The 23,595-nt window shown below is 52.2% G+C and overlaps 1 protein-coding gene across 2 annotated transcripts in view; it reads left to right on the top strand.

Moving 5' to 3' along the window:
* The window catches only part of PSD2 (pleckstrin and Sec7 domain containing 2), a 67,410-nt gene that overhangs the window by 12,473 nt on the left and 31,342 nt on the right, over positions 1-23,595 (top strand). The window contains exons 2-5 of one of the 2 annotated variants that reach the window (XM_027643132.1): positions 8,722-8,824; positions 10,784-11,362; positions 17,881-18,369; positions 20,088-20,282. In XM_027643132.1, coding sequence (XP_027498933.1) covers positions 10,848-11,362; positions 17,881-18,369; positions 20,088-20,282 — 1,199 coding nt within the window. In that variant the 5' untranslated portion in view covers positions 8,722-8,824; positions 10,784-10,847. The remainder of the gene's footprint in view (positions 1-8,721; positions 8,825-10,783; positions 11,363-17,880; positions 18,370-20,087; positions 20,283-23,595) is intronic. The other variant, XM_027643131.1, reaches the window with a different exon arrangement.

Here is a 23,595-nt window from a genome sequence, read left to right as displayed (position 1 = left end):
GTTTGAAGGAGCCTATTCCAGGAGGATTACAGACACCACACACTGCCTAGAACACAGGGATGTTCAGGTCTGTGTTCACCAGCCTCCTGGACCTTCCACCTCAAGCTCACACTTCTCCTGGGACACATAACCTCACTGTCCCTGTGTTTGACCATTTTTTGTGGAGGCTTAAGCAACTCCTACCGCCTCACCAAGGTGGAAAGTGAGGGAGCAGTCACAGAGTCACAGAATCACAGGATGGGTCAGGTTGGAAGGGACCACAGTGGGTTGTCTGGTCCAACCTCCTGCCCCAGGAGGGCCATCACAGAGCACATGGCACAGAATTGTGTCCAGATGGTTCTGGAACATCCCCAGTGAGGAGACTCCACACTCTGTCTGGGCAATCTGTTCAGGGCTCAATCACCCAAACAGGAAACTTCTTCGTCCTGTCCAGCTGGAACTTCTTTGGCATCAGTTCCTGCCTGTTGCTGTTGTGCCATTGCTGGGCCCCCTGAGCAGAGCCTGCTCCAGCCTCTGCCCCCTCCCTGCAGCCCCTGACACACCCTGGGGAGGGCCCCTCTCAGTGTCTCCTCTGGAGGCTGAACAGCCTCAGCTCCCTCAGCCTTTCCTGCTCCCAGAGATGCTCCATCCCTTCGGCATCTCTGCAGCCTGGGCTGGCCCTGCTCCAGGAGCTCCCTGTCCCTGCTGTGTCTCAGGAGCTCGGAACTGGACACAGTCCAGGCTTTCACCCCCACAGGCTTGAGTCTGTGACCCTGTTTTGCCTGTGAAGGGAACAGTCAGGTTTCATGATGCACACCCAGGGCCAGAGGAAGGCTCAGTGCACCAAGTGCTGCGTAGCCAAGGTGTCAATATGAAGAAAGGAACATGCCAAAAATGCTAAATATTTTCCCTGTTTGAGTAGCTGCAGAAGAGTGCAAACAGCAAATCTGTTAAGGATTTTAAGACTCATTTTTATTGTTTTCTATAAGCAAGAAACTGCTGTTGTTTCCCCAAGATGAAGTTTAGCAGGAGTCGTTTAGATCTGAATGTGTCCTAATTGCTCTGGGGACTCTAATAAAAATTCAAAATAGGGAGCTATAGGATTTGGCTTCAAGAAAGAGGTATGTTCCATGCACAGTGATTTCTGATTACCCAAAGGCTCTTTTTTTAGCACATAGCTGGTTTATTTTAGTCTGTGGGATATGTTTTATCCATGGCCTCTTTTCCACATTGGAAGTGAAGGATGCAGTTTAAACTGTCAGGGAACCACTGGGACAGTGTATTGTCCATGAGCAATGGCCATCAGTCCCCCCAGGGCTCTGCAAAGCGTGACTCTGGCATCAGTGAGTGCTCATATGTCCTTGCTGAGCCACGTTTTCTCCCAGCCCAGGTGAGTGCTGGCATGTGGGCATCACCCAGGCAGGAGAACCAGCACCTTGGCTCTGGCACGGGCAGGATGGCACTGGTGGCTCCCACAGCACTGCACTGGCTCCTGTTGACCCCATATCCCTCCCAGATAGCAAGGCTTGGGGATGTGTGTTGGAATGGAGTACACAGACCTCCCCCCCATGGTGGCTGTCCAGCCTCTTCATGTCTGGAGCACATCTCTCACTCCCTCCAGCCTCAGATCCCGGGTGAGGAGCGCTGCTGCTCTGCCAGGCTTCCAGGAGCCAGAGAGCTACAGGCCTGAATGCTCTGCCTTGTCTCAGAAAGGCTGGGGCAAAGCAGGGAACTGAAAGATGGAGTGGCTTTCTCAACTTACAAGCCAAGACTGTAACCCAAAGTGCAAGGATTCCTCTCAGAGTACCCCAGGCTGGTGGAGCCCATCTGTGTCTTCAGAGGGGAGGGCATCTCCATGGACCCATGGACACTGTAAGGAAGCACAGCCCCACCTGAACCTCTGAGCAGTCTCACACATCAGCTCTCAGCTCTTAGACAGGATGGGCTATGTAGCCAGAGCTGATCTCCAGCAGATGCTGGAGGATCTCTTCTGATGGGTCCAGCATCTTCTGGTGGGTCCAGCATTTTCTGGTGGGTCCAGCAGGTGCTGGGAGCACAGGGAAAGGCTTCATAGGGTAGTGTCAAAAGTAACATGGTCAGAGGAACAGTAAGGGGAGAACAGAGACCGTCCCTCAAGCTCTTCCCACTTTTGTCTTTATCCTGCCTTGGAGGATAATCAGTGAGTGGCTGAAGGCCCAGCCCAGCCCTCAGAGCCTGCTCTGCAGCAGAAATGTTGCAGGTGAGTTGGACTTTGGTGTCATGAGGGAGGGACTCCGGTACAGATGTACAGAACAGTTTGGTGCTGGATAAATCTTTGCTGTGCCCACATCTTGAGTTCACTATGCAGCCCTGCTTTTCCTCTCTCCAGACTGTAGTAGAGTGGTGGAAGTAATAGAGTTAGAGAAAATCCAAAAAGGGTTGTCAAAATAGTCAAGGGGGTAGAGAAGCTGTTCCTGTCTTCTGAGAACAGGGTAAGAAGGCAGGGACTACAATCTGGAGAGGAGAAGCTGAGAGATGATATGATGGAGGTCTTCAAAATCCTATAAAAACAAGCCCATGGGAGAAATAAATGAGGATTTTCACAACGAGGATGGTAAAAGGTTTTTATTTGCAGCCGTGTTGAAAGGGCAGAGGTCAAAGCAGAGACATAAGAAGGAGTAAAGGTACTTCAAAAAGAAGAACCATGGCTGTGATCTCTCCATCTCTCTACAGGGTTGCCTTCTCAAAGAAACCTCATGGTGTCCATGTGTACTCCCTCTGCCCAGGGTACTGTGTGACATGTGTGTTTTATAAATTCATTGGTGAGTCAGGTCATAAAAGCACATCCATTCGTGTTCTCCAGCCACGTTATGGATGAGATCTGCAGCCTGTACATCAAATAGCTGTTCCTGCTCAAAGGGAATGGCAACTCGGAGCATGTGGCCCATCCCAGCAGAGGATATCACTGGAGATGGTTTAACCCAAGGAGCTCAAGGGCTCTCTTCAACAAGAATGAGCAAGAGAACTTTTAAGCTCTTAATAATTCCCAAGGCAGATGCCCAGAAAACCAGATCTGGCTCATTAACATTTCCCTCTCTAAGCAGAGCAGAGGGAGTTGTGGCAGGCTGGCTGAGGCACACGGGGATGTGGCCCGACTGTAGCTGCTGTGTTAGTGGTGGCTGCATGTCTCCATAGCATGGATCATGGATCATGTCAAGGAAAAGGGCCAAGCACCAAACATCTGGCTGTTGTGTCTTTCTGCTGAAAGCTGCCACCAAAAATTGCTTCTCATTCACGCAAAAAGAGGATGAAAGGAGTCTTATAGAAATTATGATCTTGAGAAATCTTTGCAATGGCCTGGAACAAGGTCCTGGGGCACAGAGAGCCCCACAGAGGTCTGCATTTCGTGGTGGTGAACAAATGAGGTGTGAAGGGGTGTCTTCCGCCCTGGGGATAAAATTGACTGAGAAAGAGCAGGATTAAGGGTTCCTGACCTGGTTGTCTGATTGTGTGGGACTGGGGCTCCCTCAGAGGATGGAGATCCTGAGATGCTCCTGGTATACGTGTGCTTTATTCACATTACACTGAGCAAATCCCATCCTGTGGGGTTTTCTCCAGCTGAGGAAGCTGTTCCCAGCCTCTGCCTGCAGCACCATGAGGCAGAGCTGAGCCTGGGCTGGAGCAGCCCCAGGCCAATGCCAGTGAAGGTCAGGTGAGTGTGGGGCTGTGTTAGCAAGGGCACAGCCAGCAGATGGAGGCAAGAGCCATCCCCACTGTCCAGGGCTTGTGAGTCCACATTGTGAGTCCATGTTGTGTTGGACCTCCAATACAACACAGAAATACATAAACTGAAGCCTGGATTGGATGTGCCTCCAGGTGTCTGCATGGACTCACAAGACCAAGAGGCTGGTGGCACCTGAGTGGCAGCACAGACTTCTTCTGTCTTCCCCTTTGTGGCAGCTCTGTGCACCAGGAGAAAATGTGCTGAGAACACTCACAAGAACTGTCTTATCCCTGTTAGCACCAGGAATGCTGCTGGAGGACTTGGAAAAGGACCACAACAGCCCTTCTCAGCACTACCCCAACCTTAGGTCCAGCAGAGCATGGTGATGTTCTGGGTGAGACCTTCTGCTACAATTTTACTGAAAGACCCAGAGGGGTCCATCCTGTTCTGCCCTCCCTGCATCTCCCAGGGCTGCACACAAGCAGATGGAAGGTCCCAGAGTCCTCCTTCCTCTGGGATCTGCACCCCAGCATATCCCAAAGCAGGGTAGCCTGCTTTGCCACCCCTTCCTTTCCTGACACCCCCCCCTGCCCCATTCCTGATGACTGATCTGACTCTGAGGTTTTTTGATGAGTAGAATTTCCTTGTTTTCTCCTTCGCTCCCAGCACCACAGAAGCCACATCAGAATGTGCCTTCCTCCTCTGTGTCACCCTCCTCTGTGCCTCCTCCTCGCCCCCTGGACATCTTGTGGTACCAGGGTGAGGACAGACAGAACACCTCTGCTATGAGGAAAGTCTGAGAGAACTGGGATTGTTAAGCCTGGAGAGGAGAAGGCTCCAGGGAGACCTGAGAGCCCCTTCCAGTGCCTAAAAGGGCTCCAAGAGAGCTGGAGAGAGACTTTTCACAAGGGCATGGAGTGACTGGACAAGGGGGAATGGCTTCCCACAGCCAGAGGTCAGGGTTAGATGGAATATTGGGAAGGAATTCTTCCCTGTGAGGGTGGGGAGGCCCTGGCACAGGTTGCCCAGAGAAGCTGTGGCTGCCCCATCCCTGGAAGTGTCCGAGGCTGGTTGGATGGGGCTTGGAGCAACCTGGGCTAGTGGAAGGTGTCCCTGCCCATGGCAGGGGGGTGGAACTGGATGGTCTCTTCCAACCCAAACCATTCTATGATTCTATCTTCGCCAAGCCAGAGGGAATGGGATGTGGGGCAGCAAGAAAAAGCAAGGCTGCTGCAGGAAGCAGCCCAGCTCAGCATGAGCTTGAGGAAAAGCTCATGCTTGACTAAGCAGCAGGATTCTTCTCCAAGCCTTCCTGTGTTGCAGCAGCCAAGTGGTTACACAAAACTGAAGTGGGAGCCTTTCCAGTTCCGAACGCAGGGAAGAAAATTAAAAATAAATCATTTCCCACCAGCCATTCAGCTTCAACAAAAGCTGGGAGACTTCCAGAGCCAGTCCCTGAAAGAGCTGCTGTGTGGTTTCCAACCCCTCACACAATCAGGGCAAACTTTGCTGCATCTCTGTCCGGCCTCTTTGGGACTGGTGCTTCCCTGCAGTGGATGCCCGCCTGGCTTTGCTGGCCCTGCTGCAAATCCAGCCACCGTGGGATGGGGTATTTCTGCTCTCCATCACTCCAAACCAGCCCTGCTCTGTCTCCCTGTGGTCCAGGAGCCGTGCAAGACCTGGGGTTGGAGCAGGGAGCTGGTGGCTGTCCTGCAGTGCTACCCTGTGGCACTGAGCACATCCCAGTGGTGAGCTGGTGCTGCTGGGATTCTGATAAACGAAGCCAGTTGTAGTTGGCTTGCTTGGGTCTGGCCTGCAAGAGAGGGCAGCATCCAAGTCCACAGGGATGGGGTCCTCAATCCCTTCAGCTTCTGTCCCATCTCTCCCACCAAGCCCCAGCTCTGGGAAGGAGATGAAAAGGCCATGGTTAGCAGTGAATCATGGATGCCTTGGCTTCCCTTAGCATCTCCCACAGCAATAACAGCCTCTTTCTAGCATGAATCTGTGTTCTTCTGCTTATGTGGACCAGAGCTGGTCTGCACCAAATCATGGAGCTCCTGCTTAACAAATCTCTACAGCCCAGCAGGGCCACAGTAGCCATCGTTGTGACTAGTCCTGCCTGGAATATATGCCAGGTCATTCCCTTTTCTTTCCAGAGTCCTTTTTTATATGCTAACCCATGTAACATTTGCAGGAGGCTGGGAACAGTGGACATGAAAGGGGTGCCAACCCTACCCACAGGACCTGGGGAAGCAGTAGTGACTTGAGAGGGTGCCTGAGCCTGCAGAAAGGACAAGACTTGTGAAAATCCACTGCTGGGAACCCACATATCACCTTCCAACCCTTACCTGCATTGGAGAACACTTTGCAAAGCAGAAACAAGAAGAAATGAGCTGGGACTTGGGGAATAGCAGCCTGCAGTCCAACACAGCCAGGCTGTACTGCTTTGGGGCAGTGAAAGGAGCCCCAAAGGGGAATCTCTGAATGCCAGCCCCCCCATCCCTTCCCCCAGTGCTGCAGTGTGTCCTCTCCCAACAGCCTGGTTGAAGCTGTGGCAGCTTTGGGCCAGAGGCTGAGCTGCGTTTCAGTGCTTTCCAGAGCAGACAGAACAGTGTTGGGAGACTGGTTTTGGGCTTTGTCCAGAACTGGTGACCTTTCAGCTGTTTGCTGGAGGCAGATGTGGACAGTTGCAGCCAGCTGTTCCGTCATCGTTTGTCTTCCAAGTTGTCCAAGCTGTGGCATCACAGCCTGTCTCCTCTTCCCTTTGCCCATATTCCTTCCCTACACAGATGGGGAAGGTCACAGGATGGACTGGAGGATGGGAGAGACCCTCTGCAGTTGATGTGGGATGTGGCTGGGCTGCCTGGCTGGGTGTACCAGGAATTGGTTGCATGACTTCAGTACAAGGCATCGCCATGAGGAGCTGGGAATGGAGCCACAGAGTGTTACAGCCCAACCTCCCAGTTCCTCTGGCATTTCTGGGAAGCCTCAGCCACTCATGAGCTGTGTGTTCTTCCAGTGGCTGTCACTGCAAGCATAAATCCATAGCTGGTGCCTTGTTGGGTAGTTTGTGATGTGTGGATACGCACCCAGCTTGCCTGCAGACTTCAGGTGCACAGGGCAGCCTCCCTGCAGGTGTGGGCAGTGGAATGTGGATCCAACAGGAGACATGCAAACCTCAAAGGGGTCAGGAGGCTGTGAGAGGCCTGGATCTCTCCTCCTGGCTCTGCTCAGCTCCCAGCTTGGATACGCCGGAATCCGATGGTCTTCCTGGCTCAGCAACAGTCTGTCCCTGCATCCTGCCAGGGCTTCCCTGGTTCCAGCAGGAACCAAGGCCAAGGAAGAGCATGACTAAGGGTTTAACTATTGACTCCTCAGCCTTCCTTCCAAACCACAAACATCCTAGGGAGACTTCACAGAGAGTGAAACAGTGGCATAATGCAGTAACAACAAAAAATGTTATTTTTTAAATATTAAAAATATAAGCTGGGTAAAAAGTTAGGAGGGATGGCTGGGACATCACTCACTAAGGTTTGCCAATATTTCTTACTCAGGCCTGTCTCCTAACTGCTTTTAGTTTCCTGTTTTCTGGTTGCATACAGCTGTGCCAAGCTCGAGCTATTGGACTGGAATTCAGCTTGGGTGGTGTCTGGTTCCTACTGAAGTTTTTGGATGGATGGCAGGGAATTTCAGCCCAAACCCTCTGGCTAGTTTTAAAAAAATGGACTAAAAAAAGCCACATGTTAAGGAAAAGACCAGCAAAGCTTTGCTGGAAAGATTCCTCCAAAGATTTGAGCAGTGGATCGATGTTGCATGTCTGTATTATACCTTCACTGTGGTAAAGTTAAAATTTGGCCCATGTTAGGGTTTCAGCATTTCTTGAGGTTACAGTGTGGTTATGCTCAGGAGAGTGTTGGTAGTTTTGCAAGTAAATTCCTGGAAGATGCTGCATTGGCTTGGCCCTGCTGTCAGTAAATGGAAACACCAAGTGCCTGGGACTGATTTTCTGTCCTGGATTTGGTGGGAAAGAGATTTGCAGGTTTTTCCATCGTCATTTGGGATGGCAGAAGAACAAGCTAGAAGAGACTTGGCCCATATGTGTGAACCTGAGGGCTTGTTTTGACTTCCCCTTGGGAGAGCTCAGCTCCTGCAGGTGGGATTCAGGAGGCTGAAGTGCTGGTGTCCCAGGAAGTCTAGGCTGGCCTTTCTCTTGTCAGGATGGCAGAGAATGAGGCTGAAGGCCTGTGAGGGCAAACCCAAGAGAAGGTGTAAGCAGATCCCTCTGCAGGGACTTGACACAGGTATTTGCTGCCAAGCTCCTCCATGGGCTCTTTCCAGCCACTGGAAAGCAGGTGGCACTTCTGGAGCCTGATCCACCCATCACCTCTAGGAGCACACAGGCAGCAGTGCCCTGTCTCTCTGTCTCCATCAACTCTATGCAAGTCTGGCCCACGACCTCAGGCAGCTGTCTGTAGGTGCCACACCATCTGTGGTGACCTGACATGCTCCTCCAGCCTGGAGTCACCTTGCAGAGAGGCATCACTGCCCGTTCCTGCATTGTACAAAATACCCTGCAGGGGAAATGCTGCTACATCAATGGCTTTTATAGCTTACAAAAAGCTTAAAACCCTCTAACCTGGCTCTTGGTTTGTTGGTGTGGCTGGGGAGGGTTGTTGGGGGGATCAGTCCATGACACAGGTGTCTTGCTCTCTGGGTGAAATTGGACATTCAGTGGAATCATCATCAAGTTTCTCCTGAAACCTGCAACCACAGAGTCCCTTTGCTCTGCTTTAGCTGGTCAAGGGGGGGTCATAAGGAAAGATTTCAGAAGTCCTACGTGAGGAATAATCTTGTAGTGCCATGTCTGAAAACCGGGGAGGTTTGTGCCGAGGGAAGAGCACCTTGCAGAGCTCTGCAGAGAACAGGCTGTGGGGTGGGCCTGGGAAACAGCCTAATATGGAGCAGCAGCAGGGTGGCAGGAGATCAGCAGGAATCTCCTCTCTGGCCTGGGTCTCACTCTCTGTGCTCCCTTGTTGCAGGCAGGGGCCGTGCTGGGATCAGGAGCCCCAGGCTGTTGTAGGTGCGGCGATGCTGCGCGCGCTGTGACGGCGGGGGATGCTCACGGATGCACCTGGAGGAGAGGTAAAACTGCCAGCGTTGCCTCCAGGAGGGACCTGCCCCATCTCATGACCCTGGCATGTGCAACCCTTGAGGAGGGCTCCACCCCGAACCCGTCCCTGTGGAGCTCTGAACTCCCCACTCCTCCCAGTTGTGGGAACAGAACACAGAAAGAGGGTTAGATCTGAGGTCCAGGATTGCCTGGGCTGTGGGACCGGAGCAAAGTCAGCCAGAAATTGGGGTTCCCCTCACGATCTGTCCTGCTCAGCCAGCAACTCAGCACATACCTGTGTGGATCTGCCCATATCCAGGCTGTAGAGGAGTGTTTGGGTCCAAATCCCACCTTTCCCTTGCTCAAGAGGAACTGGCAGCAGGGAGGAGGCTGCTGACATCTCCACAGGGTGAGGGGTTGTAATGGCAGAGGCAGCAGCAGCCCTGCACTCCTTGTTACCATGAACTGGTAGAGCGCTGACCTGGCCAAGCAATTAGCGATTTTCCTGCTAATGAGAGCTGAAACTTAGCAAGTCAGAGCACCCAGAGCCCCTTGCTGACCCCTGGACACCCTCATGGCTGCTCAGAGAAGAGGTATAATCTCTGGTTTACTGAACAACATGTTCCAGTGCCTCACCACCCTCACAATCAAGAATTTCTTCCTAAACTCTAATCTAAACTTGCTCTCTGTCAGTGTGAAGCCATTTGCCCCTGTCCTGTCACTACATACCCTTGTGAAAAGACCCTCTCCAGCTCTCTTGGAGCCCCATTAGGCACTGGAAGGGGTTCTAAGGTCTCCTTGGAGCTTTGTTTCCTCTAGGCTGGACAACCCCACGAACACAGATAATGTTTTAAAAATATCTGTGAAGACACGTATTGTTTTAAACCAAAATCAGCTGTTACAGTGGCCCAGCCTGGGGGCCGTACAGAATACTCCTGCTTCCAGAAGAGATCATTTCTGGTGACACTTGATTGCACCTGGGGGGGGATTATGATGGAGAAAAGCTTACATGGCACTGTGGGGCTACAGCCCACAGCTGAGGATGGTGCTCGTAAGACTTGCAAGCTTTACATCAACAGGCGTGTTTGCCAATAAAGTGCCTTTTTTTAATCAAAAAGCTACTTGTCTTGTTTGGTGCAATGAGACAAGTGTCCTTCCCTTGTCCTACAGAGAGAGCATCCCAGGGTACGTTCAATCAGGACACTTTTGCCAGAGTTTTAGCTGGCAGCTTGTGACACCCTTCAGCAGCACTTGTGTGCCGGGAAAAGAGAAGTGGTGCTCTGGCAGGCAGGATGCTCTGCAGAACTGCGAAGTCAGCAGGGAGAATCACACAGGTTGGCACATCACAGCTGCTTTGAAGCGTTAGAAAAAGAATAAATCACACTCATTGCCTGCTTCACCTACTTGTGGTGGGCAGGGAATACTAGGGAATAGCACCCTGATAGCCAGGCTGGGAAAGGCAGCTGTGCCACGTTCCTGTCCCTAGCCCTGGGCACTAACAGCCTGTGTGGGACAGGTCTCCTGTGCTGAGGCTGGGGCTGTCTTCCACACCAGAGATAACCCAAACTCCAGAGAAGTAAGCCGTGTAAACTGCCAAAGCCTCAAGCTGAACCCCTGCAGCTATTCCTCCTCCTCCTCCAGCTTCATGGGCGCAGCTCTCCGTGTGAAGGCAGGAGATGCTGGGCAGGAAGGGTTCCTGCCATTGAACCCCTCCTCAGGAGCACAGACCCTGGCAGGTGCCCACAGGGGTTATGGGAGCAGCAGGAGAAGGTGGATGCCCGGGCCTCAGTGTTTCAGGGCCATAAGAACAGATTTTCCCCTCCGGATCTGTGCCGAGTAAGGAGCACTAGCCCTTAAGGTCCTTCCTTACTTTTACACTGAGGGTTTGAGGAGGGGTGGGAGCTTCAAATCGCTGCCGCGGTGCTATCAAAAGCCTGTGCCTTTCTGACAGCCCTTGCCGGTGTCCATGACATGCTTATTTCCCCTTTTAGGTAGTAGCGAGCCTGAGCTGAGCGCCGGGAGCGATCCCGCAAGCGCCGGGACAACAAGCGGAACATGAGCGAGAGCGGCCCCGTTCCATGGTCCGCCGAGCGCGAGGAGTGCGAGCCGCATTCCCCGGGCTCGCAGCCGTCCTGCAGCGACGGGGACGAGCAGCTCGGCCAGCCCCCGGAGCCTGCCAGCGGGAGAGCCAGCCCCCGGCACGATGATGCTCAGCCCTCCCGAGCGGAGGGGGAGCGCGGGGCCCCGCGGGACGAACATCTGGAAGCGGTGACAGAGCCAGGCGAGAGGCACAGCGAGCAGGGACAGGGGACAGGCGCTGCCAGCGACAGCGCCCCCGAGGACGGGGCAGTGCTGGCCAACGGGGTGGACACAGCGCCGGTCACGGGGCCGGAGCAGCCGCCGCGGCAGCAGCGGGACGAGGACGTTCCCAGCCGGAGCAGCCCCGATTTGGGGGAGAGGGGCTCCCCCAGCCCCGAGATACCCAGAGGGGCCCTCAGCAAGGAGCGGTGGCACAGCGTCCTGGGATCCTCGGAGGCTCTAAGCGCTGACGAGGCAGAGGAGCAGTTCGGGTGAGTGTGGAGCCGTCGTGGCGTTGGCTCAGCTCTCGTTTGTGTGTGTGTTGTTTTCAAGGCTCCTTGGTTCGAGTTACTCTGCTCCGTGTGTAACTCATCAGTTTAAGAAGCTGCAGCTGCTCTCATGGCTGACTGTGGCTTTTCACTCTTGTTTCTCTCTGGGCTTCTCACAGAGTTTTCCCCTGTTACTGACTTTTCTCTCTGGGCTTCTCACGCGGTTTTTCCCTGTTACAAATGCAGAAAAGCTCTGTTGCAAATGCAGAAAAGCTGTGATTAGAGCCAGTGCCTGCCCACAGAGTCACTAAGATGAAGGAGAAGCTTTTGGGATCTCAAAAGTGCTGGGTGCTGGTTGTGCTCACTCTGAGTGTGTCTCACAGCTTGGGAATTCAGCTGCAGCACTTACGGCAGAGTTACCTGAGATTGCTTAGGGCAAGTATGACAGCCTGGGGGTGGTGCAGAGCCAGGCTGGTCTGAGGGGTTGGTGTGCCCTGGAAGTCCCTGACAGCATGGCTAGTTCTGGCAGTCCCTGGGCTAGCGGGTGACAGCTGTACATCCAAGAGAGGGTAAGACACTGAGCTTTAATCTCTGCTGCTCCTCTGGCAGGTGTTACCAGTGCCTGGGTGGCACAGGGGCAGCAGTGTGAGACAAAAGATGTGAACGTCATCCTATTCTCAAGTACCTGAGACAAACCAGCACATGTGCAATGCCCCTCGGTCCCTGAGTCCTCTGTGCTGTCAGCCTGGCTCACAGGAGAACTCTCCAGGCTGGGGCAGATTTTATGCCTCCACAAATTTCTAGACCTCCCTGGGGCTCTGAAGGTTGGGGGCTGAGGGGAATGACAGGTCACTGGGGGGAGGTGGGCTGCTTCCCGTGCCATTCCTGTGAGAGTGGTATGAATGCTTCCCTTTGCCATCAGAAATCAGCCAGGGCTCTGGAACTGTAGCCACCCGGGGTTGATGCCTGTTGTGAGTTTATAGCCCTGCCTGTGTACCTACCCAGGGCTGGGAGAGATGCTGCAAGCAGGAGGGGCTGGAGAAGAGGAGCAGTGGTTGTCCCAGAGGTACATGGGCTTCTGAAGAGAAGGTGTGGAAGGGAGAGGGTGGCCAAGGTGGCCTGTGGATCAGCTCCTGGCTTTAGACCAGTGCAGGCTCCAGGCTGTGCTGATCATTTGGAGTGCTGTCTGGAGTGTGGGCAGGAGTGTCAGCAGAGCTGGGAGCCACACAGGGTGTGGGCTGATGGCAGGAGTCCCTCCTTCTTTGCTTCTCCGGTGTTGAACAGGCTCCCCTGTGAAAAGCTGGTGGTTTGTTTTACTCAAGGCTTCCCACAAGAAGCAGCAGCACAGTTCCAATGAGCACATCTAAAGGTATTGAAGAGAAAGAGTGTCCAGTGCAGGCTGCTGCTGTGTGGAGAGTTCAGGGAGCCTGTCCCCAGGCAGGTCCCACGAGCCCTATAAGCTATGCAGGCAGATCTTGGATATCTGCAAGTCTCTCAGGTTTCAAAGGAATCATATTTGCTTGGTAGGTGGCTCTCTGGCAGAGGCTATGAGTTCAAGAGGAAGCTAGGAGTGGTCAGAGAATGCTGCTGCAATCACTGCAAGTGCAATTATTTTAAGGTACTTGGGCATGAATTGGGAGAAGTGGCAGGCTGAGGATGTGGAGATGATGCGACCTGACTGGGCTCTGCATGCACAGCCCGTGATCTTATGCTCTAAACATATTCACTTGGATAGCAAATAAGTCTTTTGGGAAGCTGAATGCACAAGGGACAAGTCACACGCTATATTCAAAGGCAGAAGGGCAGCTGGAAAACTTCAGGGACACATCTGAAATCTGGGAACGCACTTATTGCCTGCGGATGGGGTTTAGCTCACTGTGTTCGAGCTCATCAGGACTTTGACCACCATTCTTTGGGCTAACTGGCAGAAATGTGTGGCTGGGCCAAACACAGCAGGGAGGTGGTCTGCCCTGCCCATATGGACTGTCTGGCTCTCCTGGATCAACGTGGGTCAGCAGGAGTGAAGCTGACAGATGGACCAAGGCACTGGGAAGTCACTGTCATCCCACATCACCTCTGAGTTTCCCCAGGTTTTTTTTTCCCTTTGGGGAGTTGCTGTGTCTGCAATGACCCATTCTGGGTACAGGAGAACCTGGCCTGACATTTTACTGATGAGCAGTCAAGTACTTGTTCCTGATGACAAATCACTTGTCATCATCCACATATTGCTGCTGGATGCATTTTGTCCCTGAATTTTGAAGGACTTTAGAAGGAGGGGATGAGTCCTGCTCTTCCTGCTGAACCAGTGGAGAATTAAAGGGGGAAAAGTCATTCAAGGTCATCACTCCATGGTGGAGCTGGAGAAAGGAACCATGATTGCCCTGCTGAAGGCAGGAAATGGTCTATGCAGGACATGGTTGGTAAAAAACTCCAGGAAATACAGCCAAAGCTTTAGTGCTTGTGCTTCATTTTGTCATTAACCAAATCCCCTTTTCCCCTTTCTGGTTTATCACATGGCATCCATTGCCAGACTGATACACCATTTGTCAAAGCCCCATTTTCCTGTCCTTGTGGCTGTCTTGCCTAAAGATCTTTCACCTTCCCAGAAGCCCCCAACATTGGCCCTGCTGATCTCAGGGAGATCACAGCTCTGCAGTCAAACTGAGAGCCCACCAGTGAATGATACTCTCTGCTTTCAGCCCCATAAACTCATGCAAAAAAAGTCAAACTTTTAATAGAGAAATCCCCACCTTTGACTTGTAGACACACTTAGTCCCTGCAGTTTTGGGACTGCAGCCTTTGCCCACACATTTCCACCCATGACAACCTATAGCTGTAGAAAAATTCAAATTCCATCATATAAAGTTTCAGAAAAACTTTGCCAAAAGCCTGCAGTGCATAGGCAAGAAAATCCTGATTTCCATCATGTCCTTCTCTGGCAGGACTTCCCCACTCCACCAAAACAGCAAACTTGTGACAGCAAGTTGAACATGAGTCACATTGTTGGGGTGTCCTGTGCAGGGCCAGGAGTTGGATCCTTGTGGGTCCCTTCCAACTCGGGATGTGCTGTGCTTCTATGATTCTATGACAGGCTGTACTTTATAACAAGTAGTTAACCAGTGAGAAATTAAATGTAAACAACTCAGTGCATACAACTGCAGGGTGGTTCAGCTCAGCCATCCCTGGTTGCCCTGCTCTGTGTGCCTCACTGTAAGCAATAAACTGGAGTTTCCAGAGACGGGGAAGGCAGCACAGGCAATTTGACACCGTGTTCTTCCTGCAATACACTTACAAAACCTTGTGATTACAATGCACATAAATATACAACTCCTTATTTCAGCAAAGCAATTGCCTTCCCTGCTGTGTAATAAGTAGGCGACACCTCTCCGTGGGGAGGCAACGTCGGGTTCATTCACACAAGTGAGGTCTTTCCCAGTCCTCTACCTTAACCTGACTTTCCTTGTGTGGGATGCAGATGGTGCTCCTGGATTAGCGTAAACTGTGCAGTCTCTTTGTCCTCTGTCTTCTCTGGGACTGGGCAAGGAGAGATGTGATGTGCTTGATGCTCACTGAGAGGGACTTTTCACAAGGGCATGTAATGACAGTACAAGGGGGAATGGTCTTAAGATGAAGGAGGACAGGGATAGATTAGAGATAAAAGAGGAATTCTTCCCTGTGAGGGTGGGGAGGCCCTGGCACAGGTTGCCCGGAGAAGCTGTGGCTGCCCCTGGATCCCTTGAAGTGTCCAAGGCCAGGTTGGATGGGGCTTGGAGCAACTGGATACTGGAAGGTGTCCCTGCCCATGGCAGGGGGTGGAATGAGATGAGCTTTACAGTGCCTTCTAATCCAAACCATTCTATGGCTGTATGACCAATCCAGGACCAGTGCTCCTGTGCTGATCTCCACAGCCTTTGCTGGGACATTTGTAGGGATGCAGACTTTCTCCCTTTGCTGCCTACTGTGAGTTTGGGCTCAAGGGATAAAAAGGTCTGGGATGTGCCAGGTCTGTGGTTGAACAGTCAATGGAAATGATTCTGTTCAGTGTGGTGAGAGGGTGGGACCTCTCTGGCTTGGGATTATGGCAGTGGGACCTGCTAAGTAATAACCAGGAGGTGCAGGGCTTGCTGGCTGTTGGTGGGTGTGATAGCCAGGAGCACCCAGGAGAACACCCACAGGAACAGCTGCTGTGCACAGCACCCTGGAAACGCCTGCTGTTCCCCCAACCTCATGGGGATGGGCCCTCCTGCACAGGTGCTCTCACACAAAGCCATTCCACTGGTGATTGGAGGGAAGCAATGCAGGCCAAGGGGTGGTGTGTGTCATGGCTGTCTTGGAGCACCTGCAGAAACCACAAAGCCCAAGGGTTCTTCCTTGGTGTATGGAGGACACAGACCCTCTGGAGGGGAGGGACCGTGGAGGTTCACTGGGGATGGAGGCTGTTGCAAGAAGTTTGGCAACTGGATAGACTGCCAGGCAGGTCCAGAACTCCCATCCCTGGCTGTAATTTAGGCTGTAAAGTCCTTCCTGTCACAAGGAGATGAAGGTTTTAAGGTTCCTCCTGCTTTGTGGAAGGAGATCTTTCCAGTCCACATTGTCATGGCCAGGCACTGCAGTTCAGCCTTCAGGGAAGGATGAGTTTGTGAAGACAAGCTGCCCTGGGATGAGGGCTCTTTGGGCTGGAGCTGCTGCCCTCTGTCTCATTTCTGCTGTTTTGAGGCATGGCCAGCTCTGATGAACCAGGTGACAGTTTTCTAAAGCCTTGAGCTCTTGTAGTCAAGGGATTACGTGAGTCTCTGGATTCATGTAAGTTTTTACCCATGTGGCTGCAGAGCTGGGCTTGAAAACGGCATCTCTGATGGCTGAGACATAAGAGGGGACTTTAAAGGGTCAAAAACTTGGGGTTTGGGGCCTGTCAGGTCTCATGACTGGTGTAAGCCACACATTGTTGTTGCCCTCCTTGCACAGCCCTTCAGGTGGGTCTGTCCTGCTCCCTACTGTGCTGGGATACCCTTTTCCTGCTGCATCTGACCGGCCTGCAGCATCTCAAAGAAGGGAAGGTGGCATGGCACAGCCATTTCATGGGCCCTGACCTGTGTGGGTTCCTCAGCCTCTTGGCACACTGAGAAATAAGAAACCCGAGAGCAGAGTTGGCCTCTGCTTTTCAGTGGCTCTCACCCTGGCACGTTAGAAACAGGAAAATCTACCTTTGCTCAAATTCTTTTCCATGAGCACTTTTCTTGCAGAGATGGGGAACAAGAAGCCTGGTAGCTTTGTGCCCTCTCCTCACTGCCACAACAGGGCTATGTGCACCTATGGCTGGCAGTCTTCCCTCCTTACACTGTCATTTTCTGTTAGTTGTCCATTGTCCCTGCCATGCTATGACTGTTTTTCGTTGTTGTGGATTCTTGGGGTGAAGAGATGCCTGTTGGCAGATTCCCTCCTGTCCTGCAGGCACGTTCAGCAGTAGATAAAAAGCTGTTCTGGTTCCAAATCCAAACCACAGCACTGTATGTGCTGCTGTGAGGAAAGTGAACTCTGTGACAGGTGGAGGAAATGTTCCTGTAGCTTTTACCTGTGTCACCCATGAAATGTGGGATTGTGACAGAGCAAATGGCAGCAGTGGCTGCTGGAAGTGGGGAGGAGGGTTTCACCTGAGACCCTGGGGTATCTCAGGCAGGTCCTGCTCTGTTTCATGAGCTCTCCAGGTCTCTCAGTCAGAGACTATTGCTGGATTTGACTCAGATTAATTCTCCCAGTGTGGGTTTGTTTGAGATGTGCACTGGAATGTGTGCCTCTGCACCCAAAGCTAAGCAGATTCGGGATTGCTGACAGTCCTCCAGCAATCCTGGAAGCTGTGTTTGTAGGTTCTTGCATCTCACAGCCTGTAATGCTGTGCCTGAATCCCCCAGACCATCTGTAAAACAGGATGGAGCCTCCCCTGCTTGGATGTTTGTCACCTTTTGTGTCCCTCTCAGTGGAGACAGCACTGTTTGGAGGCAGCCTTGCACTTCCAGGGTGCCTCATCCACGGGAAGAGGCTGAACTTACAGCACGTTGATTGTTCCCTAAAAGCTTCTGGTTTTCCTCCCCTGTAAAAGGGATCAAAGACATTTGCTACTGACATCCAAACTTAGATGAAATATCCTCAGCCTTCAGGATTTTCATGCTTTTGAAGTAGCTGTAATTGGAACACTTAAAGGAAGATTAAATCCATTCTGGCATTGGATCCAGTAGCAGGTGTCATGTGCAAACGTCTCCAGTTCAGAGGTCTGACTTTTTACTGGGACATGAGCAAATTAAGGGTCGATTGGGCCTCTGGGATTGCTCATCACAAAACTCTGCTTTTTTCAGCTGTAGAAACTTGTAATAAAATCAGGAACCAAACAGGTTAAACCACAGAAAGGTCCCAAGGGCCTGTAATTACAGTGTCCATTTCTGCCTCTTCTCCTGCCTCCCAGCTCCAAGTGGAACAGGGCAAGAGTTACCTTGACAGTATTTTTGTGTTTCCCCCTTTTGGTCCAGGTTTGCTTCTGGAGATGCCAAGCTGAGCTGCAGCGATGATGACAGGGAGCATTTTCAATTCAAAGACATCAGGGATGGCTTCAGCTCGACCTTTGAGAAGATTGTTGAGTCTGACCTTATGAAAGGGACATACTACAGCAGCCTGGACTCTCTGGATGTCCTGTCCCTCACAGACGAGACCGACAGCTGTGTCAGCTTTGAGGCCCCACTCACCCCCCTGATCCAGCAAAGGGCCAAGGAGAGCCCCGAGCTCTTGGAGCAGAAACTGGCAGCCCAGCAGAGAGAAGCCCTTCACCACATGGCTGCTGACAAGCAAGAGCAGGGAGCAGCAAAGCCAGCAGAGGGGGATTTTGGGAGCCCTCTAAGGCACTCTATTACCAGCAGCAGGTCAGAGAATGTGCTGAGCCGATTGTCCTTGAAGAGTATCCCAAACGGGTTCCATGTGGAGGGGTCGGAGGAAGATGCCACCAAGATCATTAACTCCATCAGGTAAGACAGGGAATTTCTTGGGCAGTGGCTCCTTGTCTTATGGGATCCCAGTCCAGGAGCAAGGCTCAGTGGACATGTTAGAGATGGAACTGCTCCTTTATCCCTTGTGCTTCCTCTCTGGTGTTGTTGTGGCAGAGAGAAACACCACCAGGAAGAGCTTTGCTGCCTGTGGGTTAGGACTGCACTGGGGACCAAGGTCTCATCCAGTTAGTCCAGCAGGGCTGTGTCTGAGTCCTCCCTGTGCTCAAAGCCAGGACCCCAAACCACAGGTGAGCTGCAGGATCCCAAGAAGTCCTGTGATCCCAGGAAAAGCCAAAGCTCTGCACTTGGTGGTCGTGTTGGCTCTGGAGGGCATCACCATCCCTCTGGCTGCTCACAAACCTCATCTGTCCTTACAGCAGGTGAAGCTGAGGCTCCTCTGGGCAGACTCCTGACTCATCTGCCTGACACCTTGGCAGGTTGAGGGCAGTCAGGTGCACTCCCAAGTGTGCTCTGAAGTGCAGGGAAACCTCAGGGCTTTTTTTAGGACTAGATACCCCTGTAAAAGCCTCCTTAAAGGTTCTTCTGCAGACAGTGAGGAGAACAACAGAGACTTCATCCTCTGCCCCAGCTCAGACCCAATCCATCACCCCTGGGAGGCAGCAGCTCATCTGTAGGACACTCCCCTGCATGAGGGAGAGCAACCAGGTCATGTCCAAGGTTCTATGTCCAGCTCCCAGGCCTTCACTGAGTCACACTGTTCAAAAATGAATCAATAGGTTCTATAACTGGCCTTGGACAGGAAAATAAAGGGCTGTATCCCCACCTACATGGTGCCAGCAGGGCTGCCTGGAGTGTTGTCCATGGCAACAGTTGGCCATGAGGCCAGCAGGCAGCTGGGAGAGGAGCAGCCCACCTGTAACAGCAGGTTTGGTGCCAGTCCCGTTGACACCATTTGTACAAGTGCAGTTTCTCATCCCCAGCAAATAAGCTGAACTGAAAAGCATATTATCTATCCCTAAAATTTCCTGAATGTCCACAGCTTGGAAAGAGCTTGGCATCCCTTTCCACACAAGTGGAGAGAGAGGAAGCTTCAAAAGGTGTTGGGGCTGCTTACTTTGATACATCCTCATTACTCAGGGAGAAGTTACTCTCTGCAGCCTTTAATTTGAAATTAAATCGTGCCATTTCATTAGGCTTGTCCAATGTCCTGTGAAGAAAGGTAATGCATATGTACCCCCAAAATGCCAGGCAGAGGAAGGATTGTAGGAAAATTTATTTCCAAAGTGGAAAACACTGGACTTAAAGAACATTAACCTCAACAGTGTTTCAAACACTGGGCCTGGGGAAAGACACACCCCCTGCTCTTCTCAGGGCTTTTGTCATCCCTGGATCCCCCCAGTGTGGGAGCCCTTAAACATAACATATCTGCAAGTACTTATCTTTTTCTCATACCAGGGAGAGTTTCTCTGGAATGCAGGAGAAGAAAACATCTAAAACAGGCTCTGGGAAAAATGGCTCTTCCAGGCCATTAGGAAAGTCTTCCTAAGCAAAATGAGCCCTGATTTCCTCGTCATAAACCTTCCAGAAGGGTCTTCTGCCCTTACAGCTCACCTCATAAACACATGGGTTTTTTCATACGTTTTGGTGAGGACGAGAAGAAATGGAAACGTGGCGGTTTTGGGTGGGTTCCACGGGGTCACACGGCTACTCCTTGAGCTTCCCTTGTTCCCGTCCAGCGATGCCAGCCTGAAGGACACCCTGTCAGACTCCGACTCCGACATGGGCAGCACGGAGCAGCTGGACCAGGGCAGCACGGACACCTTGGCCAACGGCTGCAGGGCGGACAGCGAGGCTGCCAAGAGGTTGGCCAAGCGCCTCTACAACCTGGAGGGCTTCAAGCGCTGCGACGTGGCACGGCAGCTCGGGAAAAAGTGAGCAGGGCCGCCGTGGGAGAGGGTGGTGGAGGTGGCAGCCTGGAGCACAGTGGTGGGGAGGGTCTGGGGAGCACTGGAAGGGGCAAACCTGGTTGCTGGATGGGGCTATTGGAGATCCTTCCAGTTGAAACTGGCCTAGCGCCCTTAAAATATGAATCCTACAAGGTGCCTGAGATGTTGGGCATTAGCTGCCACAAGCTGCTGCCCATCAGAACCGAGAGCTTCCTGTATTTGGTAAGGGCCCAGCAAGACTACAGCAAATCCCCAGGATGAAGGTTTTAGCATCCAGACCTGGATTGTCACAGGGATCCCTGCCAGTCCCCAGGTTTTTCATGCCTGCACCCCAAAACCTTCCTGCTGCAGAGCCTCCCAACCCAGTCTGTAAGATGGCAGGAGAGCAACACCAGAGGTCCTGGCACTTCAGCTGGTAGATTTGCCTGGGTAGAGCAGAAGGGAAATAAAAAGTGTTTATTCAAATATTCAAAAGTGGGAGAGTTGCAGAGATTTTTAAGAGACAGAGTAACAGTAATGAGTGTGGCAGTAACAGATTATTTTAGGATGCCAGTGGGTGTGAAGGCACCAATCCCCATCATCCTTTGCCTGGATCAGATATAACCCATGTTGCTGGGATTTTTCTTTTTTTTTGTCCTTGAAATATCTCCCCCCTGCCCAGATCAGCAGAACACACCTTGTACCTCAGTGAATACCCAACCTTTCAGTACCAAGGATGGTCTGTGACTCCCAGCTTAGTTCTGGGATGGAAGGAGCTCAGGAATGGTCTCCCAGAGAGGCCCTTTGTATCACCTGGCAGCATCCTCATCCTTCTCTTTTGCTGTGGTTCTTGTAGCAGGTGCATTGCTGGTTGCTGCTGCCTCAGGTCTGACATCCTTCTCCTTTCTTTCAAATTTGCCATGACAGCTCACTGAGGGGGAGTAAGTTCCAAGCAATGGTTCTCTGAGTCTATTCCTTTGCTAGTTCCTGCAGTCCCCACTCACCCCTGCAACCCTCACACCTTGGGAGGGTGTTGGGTGACCCACATTTGGGAATTCACACAGCTTTTGAAATAAAAGTTTCGTTTTGATCAGCTGGGTTTTGACATCTGAACCATTTCCTGGCATAAGGCCTGAACAGAGCTGCAGGCTCTTGTTATGGAGCAGGAAAGGGAGAGAAGGATGAAGATAGGTGTGTGTTAAGTTGGTCTTTCTCACTTAAGACAATGTAAGACAAACCTATGGTGGTGGGAGCAGGGTAAGCTTAAGTGATGCTTTGAGGTCAGCTCTGTGTAGGAGGGCTGAGTAAAAAGTGAAATCTCATTTTGAAGCTATTTAGCTTGTTTTACGCCCTATTTTACTTTGTGGTCATTGGCAATTTTCTCAAAAGCAACAAAACAAAACAAAAAAGAAAACAACAAAACAAAACGCCAGAAGTAAAATAAACCAAAGCCAAAACCATTCATCATTGTCAAACAAAGCAGAAAAGGCTTGATGAAGGTCTACAGAGCTCCTCTTACCTTTCACCTCAGTTGGATGGCAGGGCCACCAGCCAGAGGATGGCAGGAATGTCCACATAGGAAATGCCTTGAAAGGCCACCATCCAAAGGATGGTAGGAATGTCCCCATGGGAAATGCCTTCCTGTGGGAATGTCTCTGTGGTGTCTGAGCTGCGTGATGGAAGTGTCACCCATTCCTGCAGGGAGGGCTGGGACTGGCACAGAGAGAGAGGAGGACAATTCCTGAATGAGGAGACCAGAACAAACACACCTAAGCCCACCTTAGTGTGGGCCATGGTCTTGCCCTGACCAGTGTTGGCATCCCCTGGCCCGGGACATGTTAACTGGCTCTGGAGCTCAGGGAGAAGAGTCCCAACAATGTCACCGACCCCCTGGCTAGACATAGGAGTTTGTGGCTTCCTGGGGGCTGGGTGCTTTCAGGTGACCTGTGATACTGTCCAGTTCCCTCAGCAGAGCCAGCAGCCCCTGCCTGCAGCTTCTCCAGGCAGAGAGGGACCAAGGGGGGCACACAGGAAGGTGTGATGGGCACCCAGGCTGGGGACTGCTGGCACCACAGCAGCTGGCTCAGACCACTTGTCCTGGGATTCACAAATTCCCCACGGACTCCTGGCCTTCAGCAGGACCCACTGACTGAGCTGAGCCTGTGCTGCCTCGATGGGAGCATGGGGTGAAGGGGAGTTCCCACCCACCTTCATCCTGCCTGGTCTAGTTAGAAATGTAAATTAAGGTGTAGCTCCATGTGTAGGCCATGGAAACATCTCAAAAGCAGTTCAACCCACCCAAAATCTGTGCTGGGTATAGACATGCCAAGTCTTGTTGCTTTAGGGAGCCTCGGGCAAGGCCATTCCTTCAAGCTCAACTTGAGAGTAAGTGTGGGAGTCAGACACTGCTCTCCCCTGGTGGCTGCAGTGCTGCAGGACATGGCAGCTGTTTGTCTGTGCCCAGGGCACAGGGTGCCCAAGCACGTTCCCAGGACACCTGGTAAATGGATGCCCAAACAGAAGGACTCATAGAATCATGGAAAGAATCATAGAGAGGCTTGGGTTAGAAGGGACCTTAAAGCTCATCCAGTTCCAGCCCCCTGCCATGGGCAGGGACACCTTCCACCAGACCAGGCTGCTCCAAGCACCATCCAGCCTTGGACATTTCCAGGGATGGGGCAGCCACAGCTTCTCTGGGCGACCTGTGCCAGGCCTCACCACCCTCATAGTAATGAATTTCTTCCCAATATCTAATCTAAATCCACTCTCTGGCAGTGGGAAGCCATTCCCCCTTGTCCTGTCACTCCATGCCCTTGTCCAAAGTCTCTCTCCAGCTCTCTTGGAGCCCCGTTAGACACTGGAAGGGGCTCTCAGGTCTCCCTGGAGCCTTCTCTTCCCCAGCTCTCCCAGCCTGTCTCTGTGGCAGAGGGGCTCCACCCCTCAGAGCATCTTTGTGGTCTCCTCTGGACCTGCTCAAACAGATCCATATCTATCTTGTGCTGAGGACCCCACACCTGGACACAATACTCCAGCTGTGGTCTCACGAGGGCAGAGTAGAAGGGGAAAGTCCTTTACTCCTGAGAGACTAAAACAGCCCGTGTGAGGGGGTGACTGGGGGCAGGGAGAGCACTGACTGGTTCCCAGCACTGGCACAACCAATGCATGAGGTCTTCTGCAGGCTCAGAGCTGAGAGAATCCCAGGGGAGGTCTGAGGCTTGCTCAGTTCTGCTCATCCTTTGCCACAGGGGTGAAGGTGTGGTGACATCTCCTTTCACAAACACATGGTCACCTTCTGCTGTGAAGTTCCAGGACAAGTGGA

The sequence above is a fragment of the Corapipo altera genome, unplaced genomic scaffold, assembly GCF_003945725.1.
Source record: "Corapipo altera isolate COAL_440 unplaced genomic scaffold, ASM394572v1 75, whole genome shotgun sequence".
In the NCBI taxonomy this organism is placed as follows: Eukaryota; Metazoa; Chordata; class Aves; order Passeriformes; family Pipridae; genus Corapipo; species Corapipo altera.
The sequence above is the reverse complement of the archived record's forward strand: the minus strand, read 5'-3'. Positions and strand labels throughout refer to the sequence as shown.